We start from the raw sequence: 15,057 nt of genomic DNA, 5'->3' as shown, positions 1-15,057 counted from the left end.
GAATCGGAATATTTATAAAGTTGTAAAACAGCCAGCCAGCTTCGCAGGCGTCTCTGGGGTTTTATGGGAGTGTGGCAACAGCGGAGCGAGATAGGAAACGAATGTGTGCTACATCTGATGCTAATTTGCACGCTGGTGTTTTTTAGCTGACAAGAGCCATTCGACCCAAAATTTAGAGAGTGAAAGTGCTCTGTGTGTGTGTGTGTATTTTTAATGCCTCTCTCCCAGTTAACCACAGCCTTGGTGGAAATGGATCCCAGCACGGCGGCCGGGGAGCAGCCTGGGCCGCGGTGCGCTCGGGTTTCTCCCCAGTGAAAGTGAACCGAAGTGGCAGCTAATGACAGGCTAAGAAAATAATATCACCACCAAGCGTTTCTGCCATTGACTTAATAAATTGGATGAAGTGAGGCAGGAGCAGAAGGGGAAATAACAGAGGTGTTTGAAGTGTTTTGCTTAGACAGATCTCACTTTTGTACTGTGAAACACAAGTGACTATTATTTCCACTATCACTAGCAATAATAACAACTCGGATTTACATGCAAACTTTCGTCTGAATGGAAGCCAAAGCCTTGAAGGCAGCGATGTACCCAAACCCCTTCTGCAGAGAGCGCGGGGAGATGCTGGGGAGCAAAATCCAGCTGCTGCCCGGGAGCTTCCCTGTGCAAAGGGAAGGGGCAGGTTTCCTGGCAAATAATGGAGAACTAATCCCCAAAAGCAATTTCTCCGGCATGAAGGGGCATTTCTTTCGTGCAGCTCCTCTAACTGGTTTGTCGGCTGGGCCCCGGCGGGTCCCTCAGCCCGCGAGGTGCGGTGACTCCGCTCTCTGCTGCACCACGGGCCACGAGTTCAACGGTAAAAGACACTCAGGCCCGTTCCCTGGAAACCTGCAGATTCTTAATTAAGGGAAATCAGTTAAAAAACTTCCAGTGACTACTAGATTTATAGGGAGGATAAAATTAAACATGGCTACTAAAATCTGCTATAACAAAATCTTGTTAGCACTAATGTTCATTTATAGTTTGACTTCCCAGCATTTAATTCCTTCTCTGGTGTAGTGGAGGGACTGGCAATTTAATACCCTGAAAGATGGCTTTATGACTTGCTCAGCTGTAAATCAAACTTTTAAAGTTCGTAAAAATTGCTAAAATAAAAAATGGTTTAATAGGAATGTTTTATGGTCCATAACGTTATTATAGTCGTTTTATTCCCTCTGCATTGTTACTTTAATTGGATCACAACAATTCTTGAGATTCTCATTTTTATGGGATAAAGCGTAATCTTAAATCACAACGACCCAAAACATCTTCAAGACGTCTTTTGATTTATCACTCCTTGCCGTAGGGCTGCTGCCCCCCCCGGCGCAGGGCTTAGCTCAGGACCGGTCCCCACCGGGGCTGGCGGGCAGGATCGCTCCCGCATCCTCACAGCCCCCCGGAGCTGGGACCTGCCACTTCTGCTTCCCTGGCTGAGCAGCTGGTGATGGCAGGTGGATCTCGCTGATCTTTTCTTCTCTTCCTTTCCCTCCCCAGGTATCAGACCGCTCAGTGGTGGCTCTCGTGCCCAAACAGACCTCCTCCTACAACATCCCTGCCTCCGCCAGTATCTCCCGGACGTCCATTAGCAGATACGGTGAGGAGCAGAGTTAGGGGCTGGGACAGGGTGGCTCCCGGGCAGCGACTGGGCATCGCTCCTGCTGTGCCACGCGTTTACGGCCAGCCTGGAGCGAGGCGTGACACCACCGCGTGTCGTGCGGCTCACAGCTTAAAATGAGAATTATCCCGGTATTGAAACCGCCTTTGTTGCAGGAGGGCAACACCTTACGGGAATTAGGTGGGGAAAAAGCAGCAGCCTCCCCCGAGGAAGCCCACCACCTCAGCCAAAATGAAAGTACATTCAGAAAAATGTCCATGGCTGCTGTTTTTTTTGCAAAGGGACCAGAGGAGGTGAGAGGAGGGAAAAGGAAATGCCAAGCACAATGTGAGCAGCCTTTGGAAAAACAGGAAAAGCCCAGGGAAAGGCTTTTGGGATGGATGGATGGAAGCTGGGGAGCTCCCACGGGGCTCCTGCTGCGGAAAAGCGGCTCCGTGTCCCTTGCACGTACAGAGAGAAGCCTGATTCCTTCATCTATTTCTTCTCTAAGTGGAGGATCCTGAATTCTTAGCTAATGGGTCAAAAACGGGTAACAGCAATCTTAACTCGGCGTGCTCGGATGTGCACACCTGGGAATTCATTATTTGCATAATGGCAGGGCTCGGCACTTACAGAGGGTCCCTGAAGACGCTGCAGCCTGAGTAAATGAGTCTGCGAGGTGCCAGGTGTGCGTTTATAGCACTAAATCCACAATAATAGTAATAATACACTTCCATAAAAGGCAGCAGTGGCAAAATCTCTGGTGCACTGATCTTTCATTATCTTTCATTTTACAGAGTGTTTTACAAACGAGAGGTCTCCTGACAAACCCGTCTCCTTCTCTTGTTTATAGCTCCCAAAATAATGTTGTTTTTTTCTGGAGCGAGCGTTCTGAGGAGCCGTCCACAGCAGAGTCTTTAGGCAAAAGCCGGGAGAAGAGGCCCTTCTCCCTGCGAGGTGTGATCACCCCGCTGCCCAGCGCTCCCCCCGCTTCGGGGGACGGGACACCCGAGGCTGGGTCACACAACCTGAGTCCTCATCGGTCTGTGTCAGGTGGAAAAGCTTTTGCAAACTACCAATATGAGCTATCGTTGCTCACGTTAAGATTAATACTTCTAATTGTGCAGACAGAATTTAAATGAGATACTTATTTACTTCCCCCATTATATATCAGTACAGAGCTATGTTTAAAAATAGAATTACTAGATGCTTCCCTGGCTGTCCCCCTGTCTGTCTCCTTAATTATATCAGTTGGAGTACTCATTTATCTAAGCCTTAATCAGGGATGAAAATCTAGCTAGTTTGGTAATGACTTGCGTATTTCCCTCGGCTGATTTATGATTGATCCCCTTACTCTCGCTGAGGAGGCTGAGCGGCAAATTGGAGGCGAAACTTGAGAAAAATGCACAAGGTTCCCAGAGAACAAAGAAATTTAGTGAGAGGAAAAAACCCAACAACGCGCGGTTGTGCTGTTCAGCCCCGTGTCTGGGCTTGGAGGCACCATGGATGGGATCCAGGGAGGCGCATTCTTTGGGAAGTTAAATGTATCTCACATCCCTTCGTGGTTTCCAAGCAATTAAGGGGAAAAACCTCTGTGTGCTCCCCTGTGAGCTCCCCGTTCCCTGCCGGCAGGAGGGCAGAGGCAGGGACGGGAGGGATGCTGGACCCGCGCATCCCCGCGAGCGGCACGGCCGGGATGCAGGACTGGCCTTGGGCTCTGCAGTCGGTGCTCAGCTTGAGCCCGCGTTGCTCTAATGAAAGCCTCAAGAACAGGAACAGCAGTTTCTTCTGCCCTTTGTGCCGGTTGTGCCAGGCAGGTTGTTATTATTTGCAAAATCCTGACATGGAGACTCCGGTGCTGCAGGAGTTGGTGCTCGGGATTAACAAGCATGTGGCCCATGGAGCTGTCTCACGTGGACCTGTGTTATTGAGTTCACGTAGGTAAAGGATGCGAATCAAGTAGAAAAGTCCCACATCTGAGTGCGAAAAGATAAAGGCTTGAGTCTGAAGGGCTCTATTCAGTGAACACCAAATGCCTGTCGGTGCCTGGTACATTTCATTACCCCATTAAAAAAACCCAACAAGCCACTGCAGATGATTTTTGGCATTAGCGAGCGTCACTGCGGAGAGTCAGGGAAATGAAAAAGGGGGTTGCTTTGAGCGTGACCGACTTCTCTTCCCGTTGTCCAGACTCCACCTTCCGCTACACGGGCAGCCCCGACAGCCTGCGCTCCCGGGCCCCCATGATCACCCCCGACCTGGAGAGCGGGGTCAAGGTTTGGCACTTGGTCAAAAACCACGACCATGGAGACCAGAAGGAAGGAGACCGGGGCAGTAAGATGGTGTCCGAGATCTACCTGACCAGGCTATTAGCTACAAAGGTAACTGCTGTGTGGGAAATTCCCTTGGGAAATGCATCGGGAGGTCCATCTAGATGCAGTTGCCGGGGGTCCTGTGCAGCCCCTAGTGATGCTCAGCTCCCGGGGGATGGGGACTGTCCCTGCCGGGCTTTCCTGGGTGCCCAGGGTTGGGTGGCTTCTGGAGCAGCAAGAGGAACACAGATCGCATTCCCTCACGCTGCAAGGTGATCGCTGCAATACCTCATCCTTCTGCACGGCATTAAACCACAAAGAGTTGGAGAGATGCAGCAGTGCCTGTAGATGGTTAATTGGTTTCCTTGGCCAGACAGAGTTTTCTGGCCTGTCTCTGTGTGTTCATCGCCGTAGATAATGCAGATTTGCGTTTGAAAGCAAAAAAAATTGTTTCAGGTTAGAAATAAAGAGTAAGTGCAGCCGTGAGTAGCTGCAGGCTGGAGCGTTCCCTGGGGTCCTCCGGCAGCGCAGTCAGCGTTCGTAAAGCCCCCAGCCTTGCTTATTCCTGGGGGTCCGTAGTGGCACTCTGCAGTGCTGTTCGGAGCTGGAACCCCATCTGGCGTCCCCTCCTGCCACCGCAGCTTAGCCAAGCGTGCGCCCATCCCTCCCTTCACCTTCTCGCTCGCTGCTCCCATTAGGGAACGCTGCAGAAATTCGTGGACGACTTGTTTGAGACGCTGTTCAGCACGGTGCACCGCGGCAGCGCGCTCCCGCTGGCCATCAAGTATATGTTCGATTTCCTGGATGAGCAGGCAGATAAGCACGGCATCCACGACACCGATGTGAGGCACACGTGGAAGAGCAATTGGTAAGAACGGAGGAGGGAGGAGGGTGGAAGGGGGAGCGGACCTGAGTACTGAGCAATTATCTGTGTCCTGGGGTAAAACAAAGATGGGGAAGAGCTTTGGGAAGGCTGGGAGCAACCAAGTCCCACAGCTCCAAAGCATGAGATGTGCCATGAAGCTGTGCTAATGCTTTTCATCCAGCGCCGCTGTTGTCACTGTGCCCCGAGCTGATGTGGCCAGGGGGGTTGATCCTGGTCCGTACTGCTCCCGGTGCACACACGGACTGAAACCCCGGTGTAGTGTTAAACCACGAGCCCGGCTGTCTCCGAGTCCTCTCCAGGGGTGGGAGCTGGGCACTGGCTGTACATCCGCGCCCCCGGACACTGGAAATGGCTGGGTTGGCAGAGCTGGTCTGCTCGCGGGAAGCCGCGCTCCATGCCGGCACCACCCTGGCATCACAGTCCTGCTGTGACAGGAATGCCGGAATGCCGGCACAGGGGCTGCACCTTCCCCATCACTTCGGGTGGCAGCCGGAGCATTTGGGCAACGGAAGGAGGGGGGAAGGGGGGAAGGAGCCAGCCCTGCGTGGAATGTGGCCAGGTCCAGCCTTCTCCGAACAATGGGAGTTCTCACGTCCCTGCCTCTGCTGTTATTTTAGGATTAAAAGCTCCGTGGGTTAGAAATTTACCTCTACAAGGAAGAAAAAAAAGCACAACAAATGGTTGCTCCCTGAAGACTTTGTATTTTCCCCTGAGTCCCTCGTGGTTTAAAAGGCCTCTAATCATCACGGCTGCAAAAGCTGGGTTCCCCGCTAAGGCTGTGGGAAGCTAAAAACAATTTATTGAACGGCTTAGAAGAAGGACTTATTAGGATAAAAACTCTAGAATCACAAAAAAAAAAAAGATGCGACTTCTTAAAGCAGTAAAAAAGAAAGCACCGACCAGCGGTTTGCTCTGCCAGAGCCATCGGACCACTCGAGCCCTGGCCCGTCCTTCTGCCCCGGGGCACGGGACGCTCGGAAGAAGGGCAAAAATCTGGTCTCTGTGCTCTGCTGAGCGCTTTGGTCGGCTGCAGCGTTGCCAGAAAGGGAATTTTGGTGGGGAGAGGGGCGAAGGCTTGTGCTGCTGGTGCAGGTCAATGCAAATGGGGGCTTGGAGCAGAGAGGTGGGTCCAGGGGGGTGAGGGGAGCTGGCACTGCCGGGACGCGGCTGAGCTGCCGGCCCGCAGTGCAGCAAGGGTTAAGGCTTCGGTGCAGCTAGCTGGGTAGACAGGGAGAGCTGAGACTTGAAAGGTAATAGAAAGCAGCAGCTGTTTTTTTGATCCTGCTATACAGCCAAAGAAAAAAGGAATAATAATTCCCCTTTGATTGCAAAGGCCTCAGGATTTGGGGACAAAGCCTCTGATGCCTGCTGCACCGCTCGCGGATGATGGACTGCGGAGTGGCCGGGCAGCGGCTGATTAGCGTGGGGGCGGCCGCAGAGTCCCACTCTAACGACCTCGGCTTAATGGGCTCCTGGCGGAGCCGCTCACCCGGTGCCACCGAAGGCTGCTCCGCTCTGCCCTGGCACAGCCAGCCTGCCCTCGGCGCCCGCTGCCCCTCGCATCCTCCACCTTTCCGTGCAGGATCAGAGCCCGGAGCAGCTCCCGGGGCGCGCAGGGCAGCAGCGTCCATCCCAGGCATAGCGGGACCCATCACAAGCAATCTGGGCAGCCCTGGGCTAACTGCTGTTTGGTGGACCCTGCCCAGCTGTTACTCAGAGCGTTGCTGCTTCCCACCGCTTGTATTCTGCTTGGGAACACAAATGCAGCAAACGTTCATTTGTAGCTTTTGTCTTAACATCTGATTTTGTTTTGCAGAATCGCAGAATGGCAGGGGTTGGAAGGGACCTTCAGAGATCGTCCCCTCCAACCCCCTGCCAGAGCAGGGCCACCCAGAGCAGGTGGCACAGGAACGCGTCCAGGCGGGGTTGGGATGTCTCCAGAGACGGAGACTCCCCCACCTCTCTGGGCAGCCTGTGCCACGGCTCTGTTACACTTAAAGAAATTTTTCCTCATGTTGAGATGGAATGTCCTGTGTTCCAGCTTGTGTCCGTTTCCCCTTGTCCTGTCGCTGGGCACCACTGAAAAGAGCCTGGCCCCATCCTCCTGACACCCCCCCTTTAGCTATTACTGCACGTTGATGAGATCCCCTCTCAGCCTGCTTTTCTCCAGGCGGAACGGCCCCAGGTCTCTCAGGTGTTTCTCCATTTCCCTACAGCCTCCCTCTCCGATTCTGGGTGAACGTAATCAAAAACCCGCAGTTCGTGTTTGATATCCACAAAGGCAGCATCACGGACGCCTGCCTCTCCGTTGTGGCTCAGACCTTCATGGATTCCTGCTCCACCTCGGAGCACCGCCTGGGCAAGGACTCCCCCTCCAACAAGCTGCTGTACGCTAAGGACATCCCCAGCTACAAGAGCTGGGTGGAGAGGTGAGCGGCAGCGCGTGGCGGCGGCAGCGCGGGTGCAGGGCTGGCCTGGGCGCCCCGGTCCTCCCGCGCCGAGCAGCCTTGCTCTCGGTGGCCCACGATGGAGCAGGGCGGCTCTTGCAGTGAGACGGTGGCACAGCTCAGCCCTGCCAAGCGTCGTTGCTCTTATTCATCTTAGAATCACAGAATCACCTAGGTCGGAAGGGACCTTTAAGATCATCAAGCCGAACCATTAACCCGACACTGCCAAACCCACCACTAACCCGCGTCCCTCAGCACCACGTCTACATGTCTTTTAAATACCTCCAGGGATGGTGATTCAACCACTTCCCTGGGCAGCCTATTGCAATGTTTGATAACCCTTTCAGTGAAGACATTTTTCCTAATATCCGTCCTAAACCTCCCCTGGCACAACTTGAGGCCATTTCCTCTTGTCCTTAAGAGGACCTTGCTTCAGACCAGGATCCCATTCAGCTAGCTGTAAGCAGGAAGCAAAATGCTGTCCTTTCCCCTGCAGAGCTTAGTTTAAATCCCAAGGAGAGGAGGGGCGTTTTGAGCCGCCGTGTGTCTCATGGCCCCCCCTTGGCCCTTCCTTCCCGCAGGTATTACGCAGACATTGCCAAGCTCCCCGCCATCAGCGACCAGGATATGAACGCCTACCTGGCCGAGCAGTCGCGCCTGCACTCCGCCGAGTTCAACATGCTGAGCGCGCTCAACGAGATCTACTCCTACGTCAGCAAGTACAGCGAGGAGGTGGGTGTCCCCCCGGCACGCGCGGCCCGGGGTGGGTGCGATGGTGGGTCCGGCAGCAAGCCCCTGTTATGGTTTGAGAAACCCATGGCAATTTCTTGTCATTTAGACAATTATTCTATCACCCGATGATCTCTTCCCACCCGGAAAGGAGAATCAGGGAAAAACAAGGAAACACAAGGGTTGAAATATAAATAGATTTAATAGGATAAGACTAAATAATTAACATTAATAATACTAAAAACCAGTATTGATCCCGATACCAATATAAAATATACAAGGATTATACCCAACCAGGGCAAAAAGTTCTCTCTCACCATCAAGGGAGAGAGACCACTATGCAGCAAACTTTCTAATTTCTATGGAATGTGCCATTCACGGTGTGAAATAACCCTGTTGGCAGCTTGGGTCAAGTGCCCGGGTCTCGCTCCTCCTCATCCCTGCACCTGGAGAGCTCGAAAGCACTGAGACCTTGAAACCCGCACCCCAGAGCGGGCTGTAAAGTAAATATTCTCACAAATTCAGACACTAGAGTCTTCTAAAAGTGCAGTTTTCCCAAGCGTTAGAAGAGAAATTAGTCCTGTGTCACTCCAACCAGGACATCCCCCTTGCTGCCACCCGGAGCTCCTTCCTCCTCCCTCGTCCTCGATGCAGCGGCGCCGCCGCTCGCACCACTGCCGCCCCGCTCCTCCCTGCTCATGCACAAATTGGTTTGGGTCCTGGCCGTGCCTGTCGCGTGCTTCCCAGGGGACTGAGAGCTAAAACACTGTGGGAGCAACTGCATTCCTCAGCCTCGGCATACGCCCAGTGCAGCACGCTCCTAAATGCAGTGGAAAATCATCATGGCCCAGCGAAGCTCCCCGGAAACATCCCTGTCTTTTGGGAACGGCGTGGTACAAATCCCATGTTGCAGTGACGCAGACTCCTGTTTGCAAAGAACCCCTGGCAGCATGAGCTCCTTTAATGAATGCATCACTTGAAACCAAGTTCTCGCCATCTGTTCCACCCCTTCATTTCAGTGTAAGGAGAACCTATTTTGCAATTATGTCCGTTAAAAGGAAGGGTTTTGTCGTTTAATTGCATGTGTGCATTTGTGATACAATGCCCCAGCTATTTTCCCATTGGGGCTTAAAAATCTCATAACTTCTGTGCGAAATGAGACGAGAAACGTTGAGCTGAAGGTACAGGAATGGTTGTGTTGTGCAGGGAACGTGGACCGAGCGGTCCAACAAACCCACGAGCCCGGCTGCGGCGTGGGGAAGCGCTCGCCGCCTTCCTCTGCCACCCCTTATTTAAGTTTCACACATCCACGTTTCGAGTTGCTCACATCTTGCTGCCCGCCCACCCCTGCCACCCCTTCTCATCCACTGACTTCTTTCTCTGTTTTGTTTTTTTTCCCCCCTCCTTTTTTTATTTTTTCTGGACCAGCTCATTGGGGCTTTGGAGCAGGACGAACAGGCCCGGAGGCAGCGCCTGGCATACAAAGTAGAGCAACTTATTGGTGCCATGTCTATTGAGAGCTGAAGAAAGGTTGCGGTGCTCGCGGGCGGCAAAGGGCAGAGATCGCACGGACTCTCGGGAATTCAGAGGGAGAACAAGCAAGAAAGGCGCTGGACACACATAAATACCGAGGCTCTTTCTGGAGGGAGCAGAGACTGGCCCAAGGACCGACTGTGTTCAAAAATCCTGTAGGATCCGGTTTGAAAAGGCAGGAAGAGAAAAAGACAAAGCATCTCAATCAAAGTCAAATCAAGATGGATCATTTTTTCGAGCATACACAGAAAGAAGGAACCTGGAAAGTCTGGATGTCTCCATGACTGCTGCTTTGCATGAAAATTGTTTGATGTATATTAGAAAACAAAACTTTATTTAAAGGGGTTTTTTTTAAAAAAAAAAAAAAAAAAAAGGGAAGAAAAAGGAGAAAAAAAAAAAGAAATAGAGCAAAAACCACAGAGGCCACAGAGAAAATCCTGGCAACAAGGTCCAGCTCTGAATCCTGTCCTCGAGAGACTCCCGAGGACGCGGCTCAGGTGCTCTGCAAACGGACTCTTACGCCAATTGGAAAGTCTGGAAAAAACGAAATTTTCTTCTTTTTGGGATCTTACAAAAAATATGAGCACAAGTTTGCACCACACCTTTTTACACAAGTAAAATAGCAGTTTAGCCAGAAAATAGTTCAGTGGCTGAGTAACTTATAGGCACTAGAAGGAACTTTACCTGAATTGCAAAACCATCAGATCATCCAACCCGTCTTGAAATCCAGCTTTATCTATGTATTTATATAGTGTCAATATATATATATTTTTTTTAAGTCCCATTTACTGTTGAATGAGGAAAGATCTGATTTTAAGTGCTTTCCCCTTTTCCATCCCCATTCCTCCTCGCCGGGCACCGGCGTGGTGGTGGGGCAGCAGCCGGCGCGGTGCCGTGGCCACGGCCAGCTGCGGCCGGCGCGGTGATGGGGCAGCAGCCAGCATGGTGCCGTGGCGGTGGCTGTGGCCATGCCCAGCTGTGGTTGGCGTGGTGATGGGGCAGTAGCCAGAGCGGTGGCATGGTGTGGCCATGGCCATGGCCAGCCGCGGTCAGCACGGTGATGGGGCAGCAGCCAGCACGGTGCCGTGGCCATCGCTGTGGTCATGGCCATGGCCAGCTGTGGTCAGTGTTGTGATGGGGCAGCAGCCGGCGTGGTGCCGTGGCCATCACTGTGGCCAACTGCGGTCAGCGCGGTGATGGGGCAGCAGCCGGCGTGGTGCCGTGGCTGTGGTCATGGTCGTGGTCGTGGACATAGCCAGCCTCAGTCAACGCAGTGCTGGTTCCTGCTGTACGGTCTGAGCAGAAGCGGCCGGCTGCCCTCTCCCCATGGGCAAAGCTGAGATGAAACCTCCTCGGTTGCATTTTGGTGGTGGTTTCGGGCAGCCGCCTCTGATTTCTTGCAGTAAAAACCAACAAACCCCCAATGTTTACAGTGAGCGATACTTGAAAAGACTGGCTGTCGCGAGAGGAGATATTTATTGCTTTTCTGTCTGACTTGCAGGGTTGGTCAGCACGGGCTCCCTTTGGGTTTCTCTGCCGGCATTCGCGGTGTCGCCCGGGGTCAGGCGCAGGACTTGTATTTCCAATGGGGAGGGGAAAGAAATCTTTGCTGTAGCCAAGGGAAATCCCCAACCAGCATCCACAGGCCGGCTCCGCTGCTCTCTTGTCTCTGTCTCGGCGTCTCGTTGTTACATTCAGTTCCTCGCTGGCCCCCACGGCACGTGTTCTTGTGGCCAGTGACAGGCAAATGTTTGTGAGTGTGATTTCTTTCAAAGACACCAAAGCTTATGTGTGTCCCTTTGTAGAGTGCCAGGAGGGGAAGGAACGCTGTAAATATTTCTCTCTGTAATAAATATTGATATTTGTGCAGGCCGCAGTGGGGAGGACAGGGTGATTAGGTCTAATGGAAATACAAGTATTGACTGCGTGAGCTTGGCAGTGGCAGCAAAATAGCTCCCGGCGTCTGCTTGGTCCCGGGCAGTGCCGTGCCAGAGCAGGACCTTAGTTTGCAGCCGGTGTGTGTCGAAGGAAAATCCATTTTCATATCTGTCCCCCTTCTCCTGCCCAGCAGAGCCCTGGAGGGTCACTGCGGGCTCCCCGGGCACCGAGAGCGCTGCCGGCGTTTGGTCTGGAGACACAGTCCGAAGGGGAGCCGGCAACAGGGGAGGGGAGAAGCGTGTAGAGAAATACTCAGGAAACTTGTTGGTTTAATTACCGTTCAGTAAAAGCCATGCCAAGCCCACTTTCTTTTGGTAATCCACTTTTGTGAGTTTCTCTGGGCCCTATTAATACTCTGGAAGAAAATTGTAATGATCAACCTTGTGCAATAAGTTCTTGACATTTACAGCAGCCTGAGCTTTGTAACTGGAGGGCTCGGATTTACTGAGACACGGAGAGAGCTGGGAGAAACGTAGACTGAGAAGCAGAGCAGGATTCGTACTGCCCATTACCGGGAGAGTTCCCTTCCCGGGGATCCTTCTCCTGCGCAGTGAATCGAATTTCAAAGACAGAAAATGTGCGAATGTCCGGGTTGTCCTAGGAAGGTCTGATGGATGAGCCGTCATTGCAGCAGCCGCCAGCCGGCCCTGCCCTTTGCTGCTGGTGTTACAGGGGATTGCAGGGCGTCGGGCTTTGAAATCCTCCAGGTCTCATTTTTTTTACTGGTTTCTGTTACTGCTGTTTGCAGGATCCGGGGTGCAGCTTGTGTGAGTGATTTCCAGGTCTGTATTCCAGTTGTGGTCATTGTTTTGGGTATTTGTATTCAGATCGTTCACCAAATGCTTATGGTACTCTGAAACCCAAAGAAAGCACTCCAGATGGTTTCCAGACACTTCTAAATATTAGTCTGAATAGTTATTTCTGCAGGATTCACAAAATATGAATACTGCCCAAAGCAACGACCTGGCTTTTCATCAGCTGGGTGCTGGTGAACGTGTGCTTGCCCAACAGCCCGAGTGGGGCCCTCGTGGCCCTCTTCTCTTCACATCTATTTGAGAGGTTTTTGCGTGGCTGCTTTTAAGCCTGCTTTGCTCCTCCTGCTCTCTGCCTTCCGGCCAGGAGCACCCCACAAGCAAATCCATCACCCGGAAAGGCGTTAGGAGGATGGCGCAGGGAAGAGCACGGTGCTGGCTGGAAGGGGCGGCCTATAAATAATCTGCCAAGTATGTACTGGTGGTGGTTGACACCAATTATGGATCTTTACAGGCAATTATATGGAATGCAGCAACATATCCCCTTGGGGCAAAGTGCTTGTAATCTATTGCCCTGTTTGCATACGTCTTTTCCGTTACTCCTTTGGGAAGAAGAAGCTTCAGATCTCAAAATGGCATTTTCTTCGCGCTTGCAGCAAACTGGACTCGGGGTTGGGTCAGGAGGGGGCAGTGGCTTTGCCTTAGATGAAACGATTTCGCATCCCTCTCATTGCCCCCTTCCTCCTGCAAGGCCGGTTGGTGTTTTGATTCTCCAGTTCACTTCGTTTCAGGTATTCCGACATCAAAGTGGGAGACATCATTTTTCCAGAATCTCTCTGCCTGGTGTCACTGCTTAAATAATTCCATTTAATCTTCTGCTCATGAGCTATCAAAGCACCCACTCCAAGGGAGAGTAAGGTGCTAATCAAACGCTTCTCCACTTTGAAAGCCTTTATTAAAAACCCATATACAAGAGTCTAACTTACAGGCAAGCTTGTCTTTGCATGAGCCCCGCTGTGGAGCACCACAACGCTGCAGCCCACCAAAGTTACGGAGGATGTGGACATCAAGTGGTCCACGCTTTGCCATAAAGGATGAATTTACGTTTAAAGGGAGGCAGGAGAGATCAGCATGGCCAAAGTGCTGGAGCCCCTGAGGGAGCCAGCAAGGACCAGTCTGCAGCTGCCTGAAGACCCACCACGGGGACCAGCATTGAGAAATGAAACAGCTGCTGGTGGGCAGCATCCCCGGCAGCGTGTACGTCAGGGGGGTTTATCCCCGAGGGAGGCTGGATGTGGCCGTGCCGGATGGCGGCGCTTCCCGCAGGGTCTCGGTGCTGTCACACGCCGGGGATGGCGAGCGCAAGAGACCTTCATCACAGCAGTGCCTTCAACACACTGTCTTAAAATCCCAACAGCCCGTCCCCATGTAAGTTCTCTCTCCTACCTTCTGCTGGACTTCACCAAAAATGTCATGATGTAGGAAACAATTTGGGTAGGCGTGTGGAGGACAAAAGGAAGAGGGCTTAAAGCTCTGGGGTTGCGTTCCTGCACGCTGCAGGCTCCGAGCACCTTGGTGCGAGTCGTTTAAGTCTGCGTGGAAAGGGCCTTATTTGCAGAAGTCCCAAGCAGCCAGCGGGGATGGGGAGGACTGACCTGCTCTTGCCCTGTCCCCGGGGCAGCAGGTTGGCAAAGGGCAGAGCAGGTCCTGGCGCGGTCCCCGCGATGCTCCTGTCCAAGGCCGTGCCTCCAGCCTGTTCCCCGGCCGCAGCCCGGCCACCTTCTCCCTTCTTGCCGGCTCCTCTCCATCCCCTTTGCAGTGCGGTCAGATCGCACCCGTCACGGGGACTCGGCTCGCCAAACGAAACGAAACGAAACCAGACTGACTTGAATAAGCTGGGACAGCAGGGAAAGCTCATGAGTGACTGTACCCTGGAGAGAAGAAAACATGTTCAGAGAAGGATAAATAACTGACATCAAAGATGCATTAAAATGCCACAAAGCTTCAGCCATCCGATTTCAGAACTGCATTTGTACCATTAACCGCAAGCCAATAACGCAGGGAGCTGCGACCTTGTATATAGTTGCGTACTCGGTAGAGCTAGGTGAGCAGTCCCCGCTGGTAGTGAATGTGTCTTCGGTGAAAACTCCCGTACCGCCCCAGCCCCCTCCCAGCCTTCACCCAGGGCCACCAAAACCAGTGGGTTGGAGGCCAAAGGCAAAGTGCTGGTGACAGCCACGAGGCCACCCAGCACCCGTGTGGACAGGATGCTTTTTTTCTTTTTTAAATTAGACATTCGGTGGGGAAATAATTGGAGTAAAAGTATGCACTGCGAAGAAGGTGCCATTCAGGATCAAGCTGAGCAACCCTGGATGTGCAATTTAAATGTAGGCTGGTCGGGTTGGTTTTGAAGGGAAAAGGGTAGGAGTCTCCGAACCGATTTTCGCCGCCTGGAAGGCTTTGCACAAAGCCTCTGTTTGCCATGAAAACTCCCCAGCTTTGGGTGGGTCCCGTTCTGGGTAAGGCTGGGGGCGAAGGCAGCGTGGGACGGCCAGGACTGGCTGCTCCTCGCGGGAAAAGCAGCTCCTTGTCCCACCCAGAGCTCAGCCGCAGCCGAGGGTGTCCTGGCCATGCTGCCCGCATGGCCTTGTCTGTCTGCTTGTTCTTTCAGATCCCCCTTTGCCCCCGTGTTACCCGTTCCTCTCCTTTCTTTGTTAAAGTGGAATATAATAATTAAAAAAATAGACATTCCTGCAGCGCCTAAGAACATGCTCAAAAGACCTGCAGGGTCCGTCCCATTGCACGGACAATATCCCAAACTCTCTGGGCC

At 52.7% G+C, this 15,057-nt stretch overlaps 1 protein-coding gene across 3 annotated transcripts in view; it reads left to right on the top strand.

Moving 5' to 3' along the window:
* Window positions 1–9,942, top strand: part of PLXNA2 (plexin A2) — a 179,047-nt gene extending 169,105 nt beyond the window's left edge. For all 3 annotated transcript variants that reach the window (XM_054181430.1, XM_054181428.1, XM_054181429.1), the window contains exons 27-32: window positions 1,531–1,630; window positions 3,821–4,011; window positions 4,641–4,810; window positions 7,045–7,257; window positions 7,857–8,007; window positions 9,433–9,942. In XM_054181430.1, coding sequence (XP_054037405.1) covers window positions 1,531–1,630; window positions 3,821–4,011; window positions 4,641–4,810; window positions 7,045–7,257; window positions 7,857–8,007; window positions 9,433–9,528 — 921 coding nt within the window. In that variant the 3' untranslated portion in view covers window positions 9,529–9,942. The remainder of the gene's footprint in view (window positions 1–1,530; window positions 1,631–3,820; window positions 4,012–4,640; window positions 4,811–7,044; window positions 7,258–7,856; window positions 8,008–9,432) is intronic.
* The last annotated feature ends 5,115 nt before the right edge of the window (window positions 9,943–15,057 follow it).

Source organism: Rissa tridactyla, chromosome 21, assembly GCF_028500815.1.
Source record: "Rissa tridactyla isolate bRisTri1 chromosome 21, bRisTri1.patW.cur.20221130, whole genome shotgun sequence".
NCBI classification, from domain to species: Eukaryota; Metazoa; Chordata; class Aves; order Charadriiformes; family Laridae; genus Rissa; species Rissa tridactyla.
This window is presented reverse-complemented; position numbering and strand designations above follow the sequence as displayed.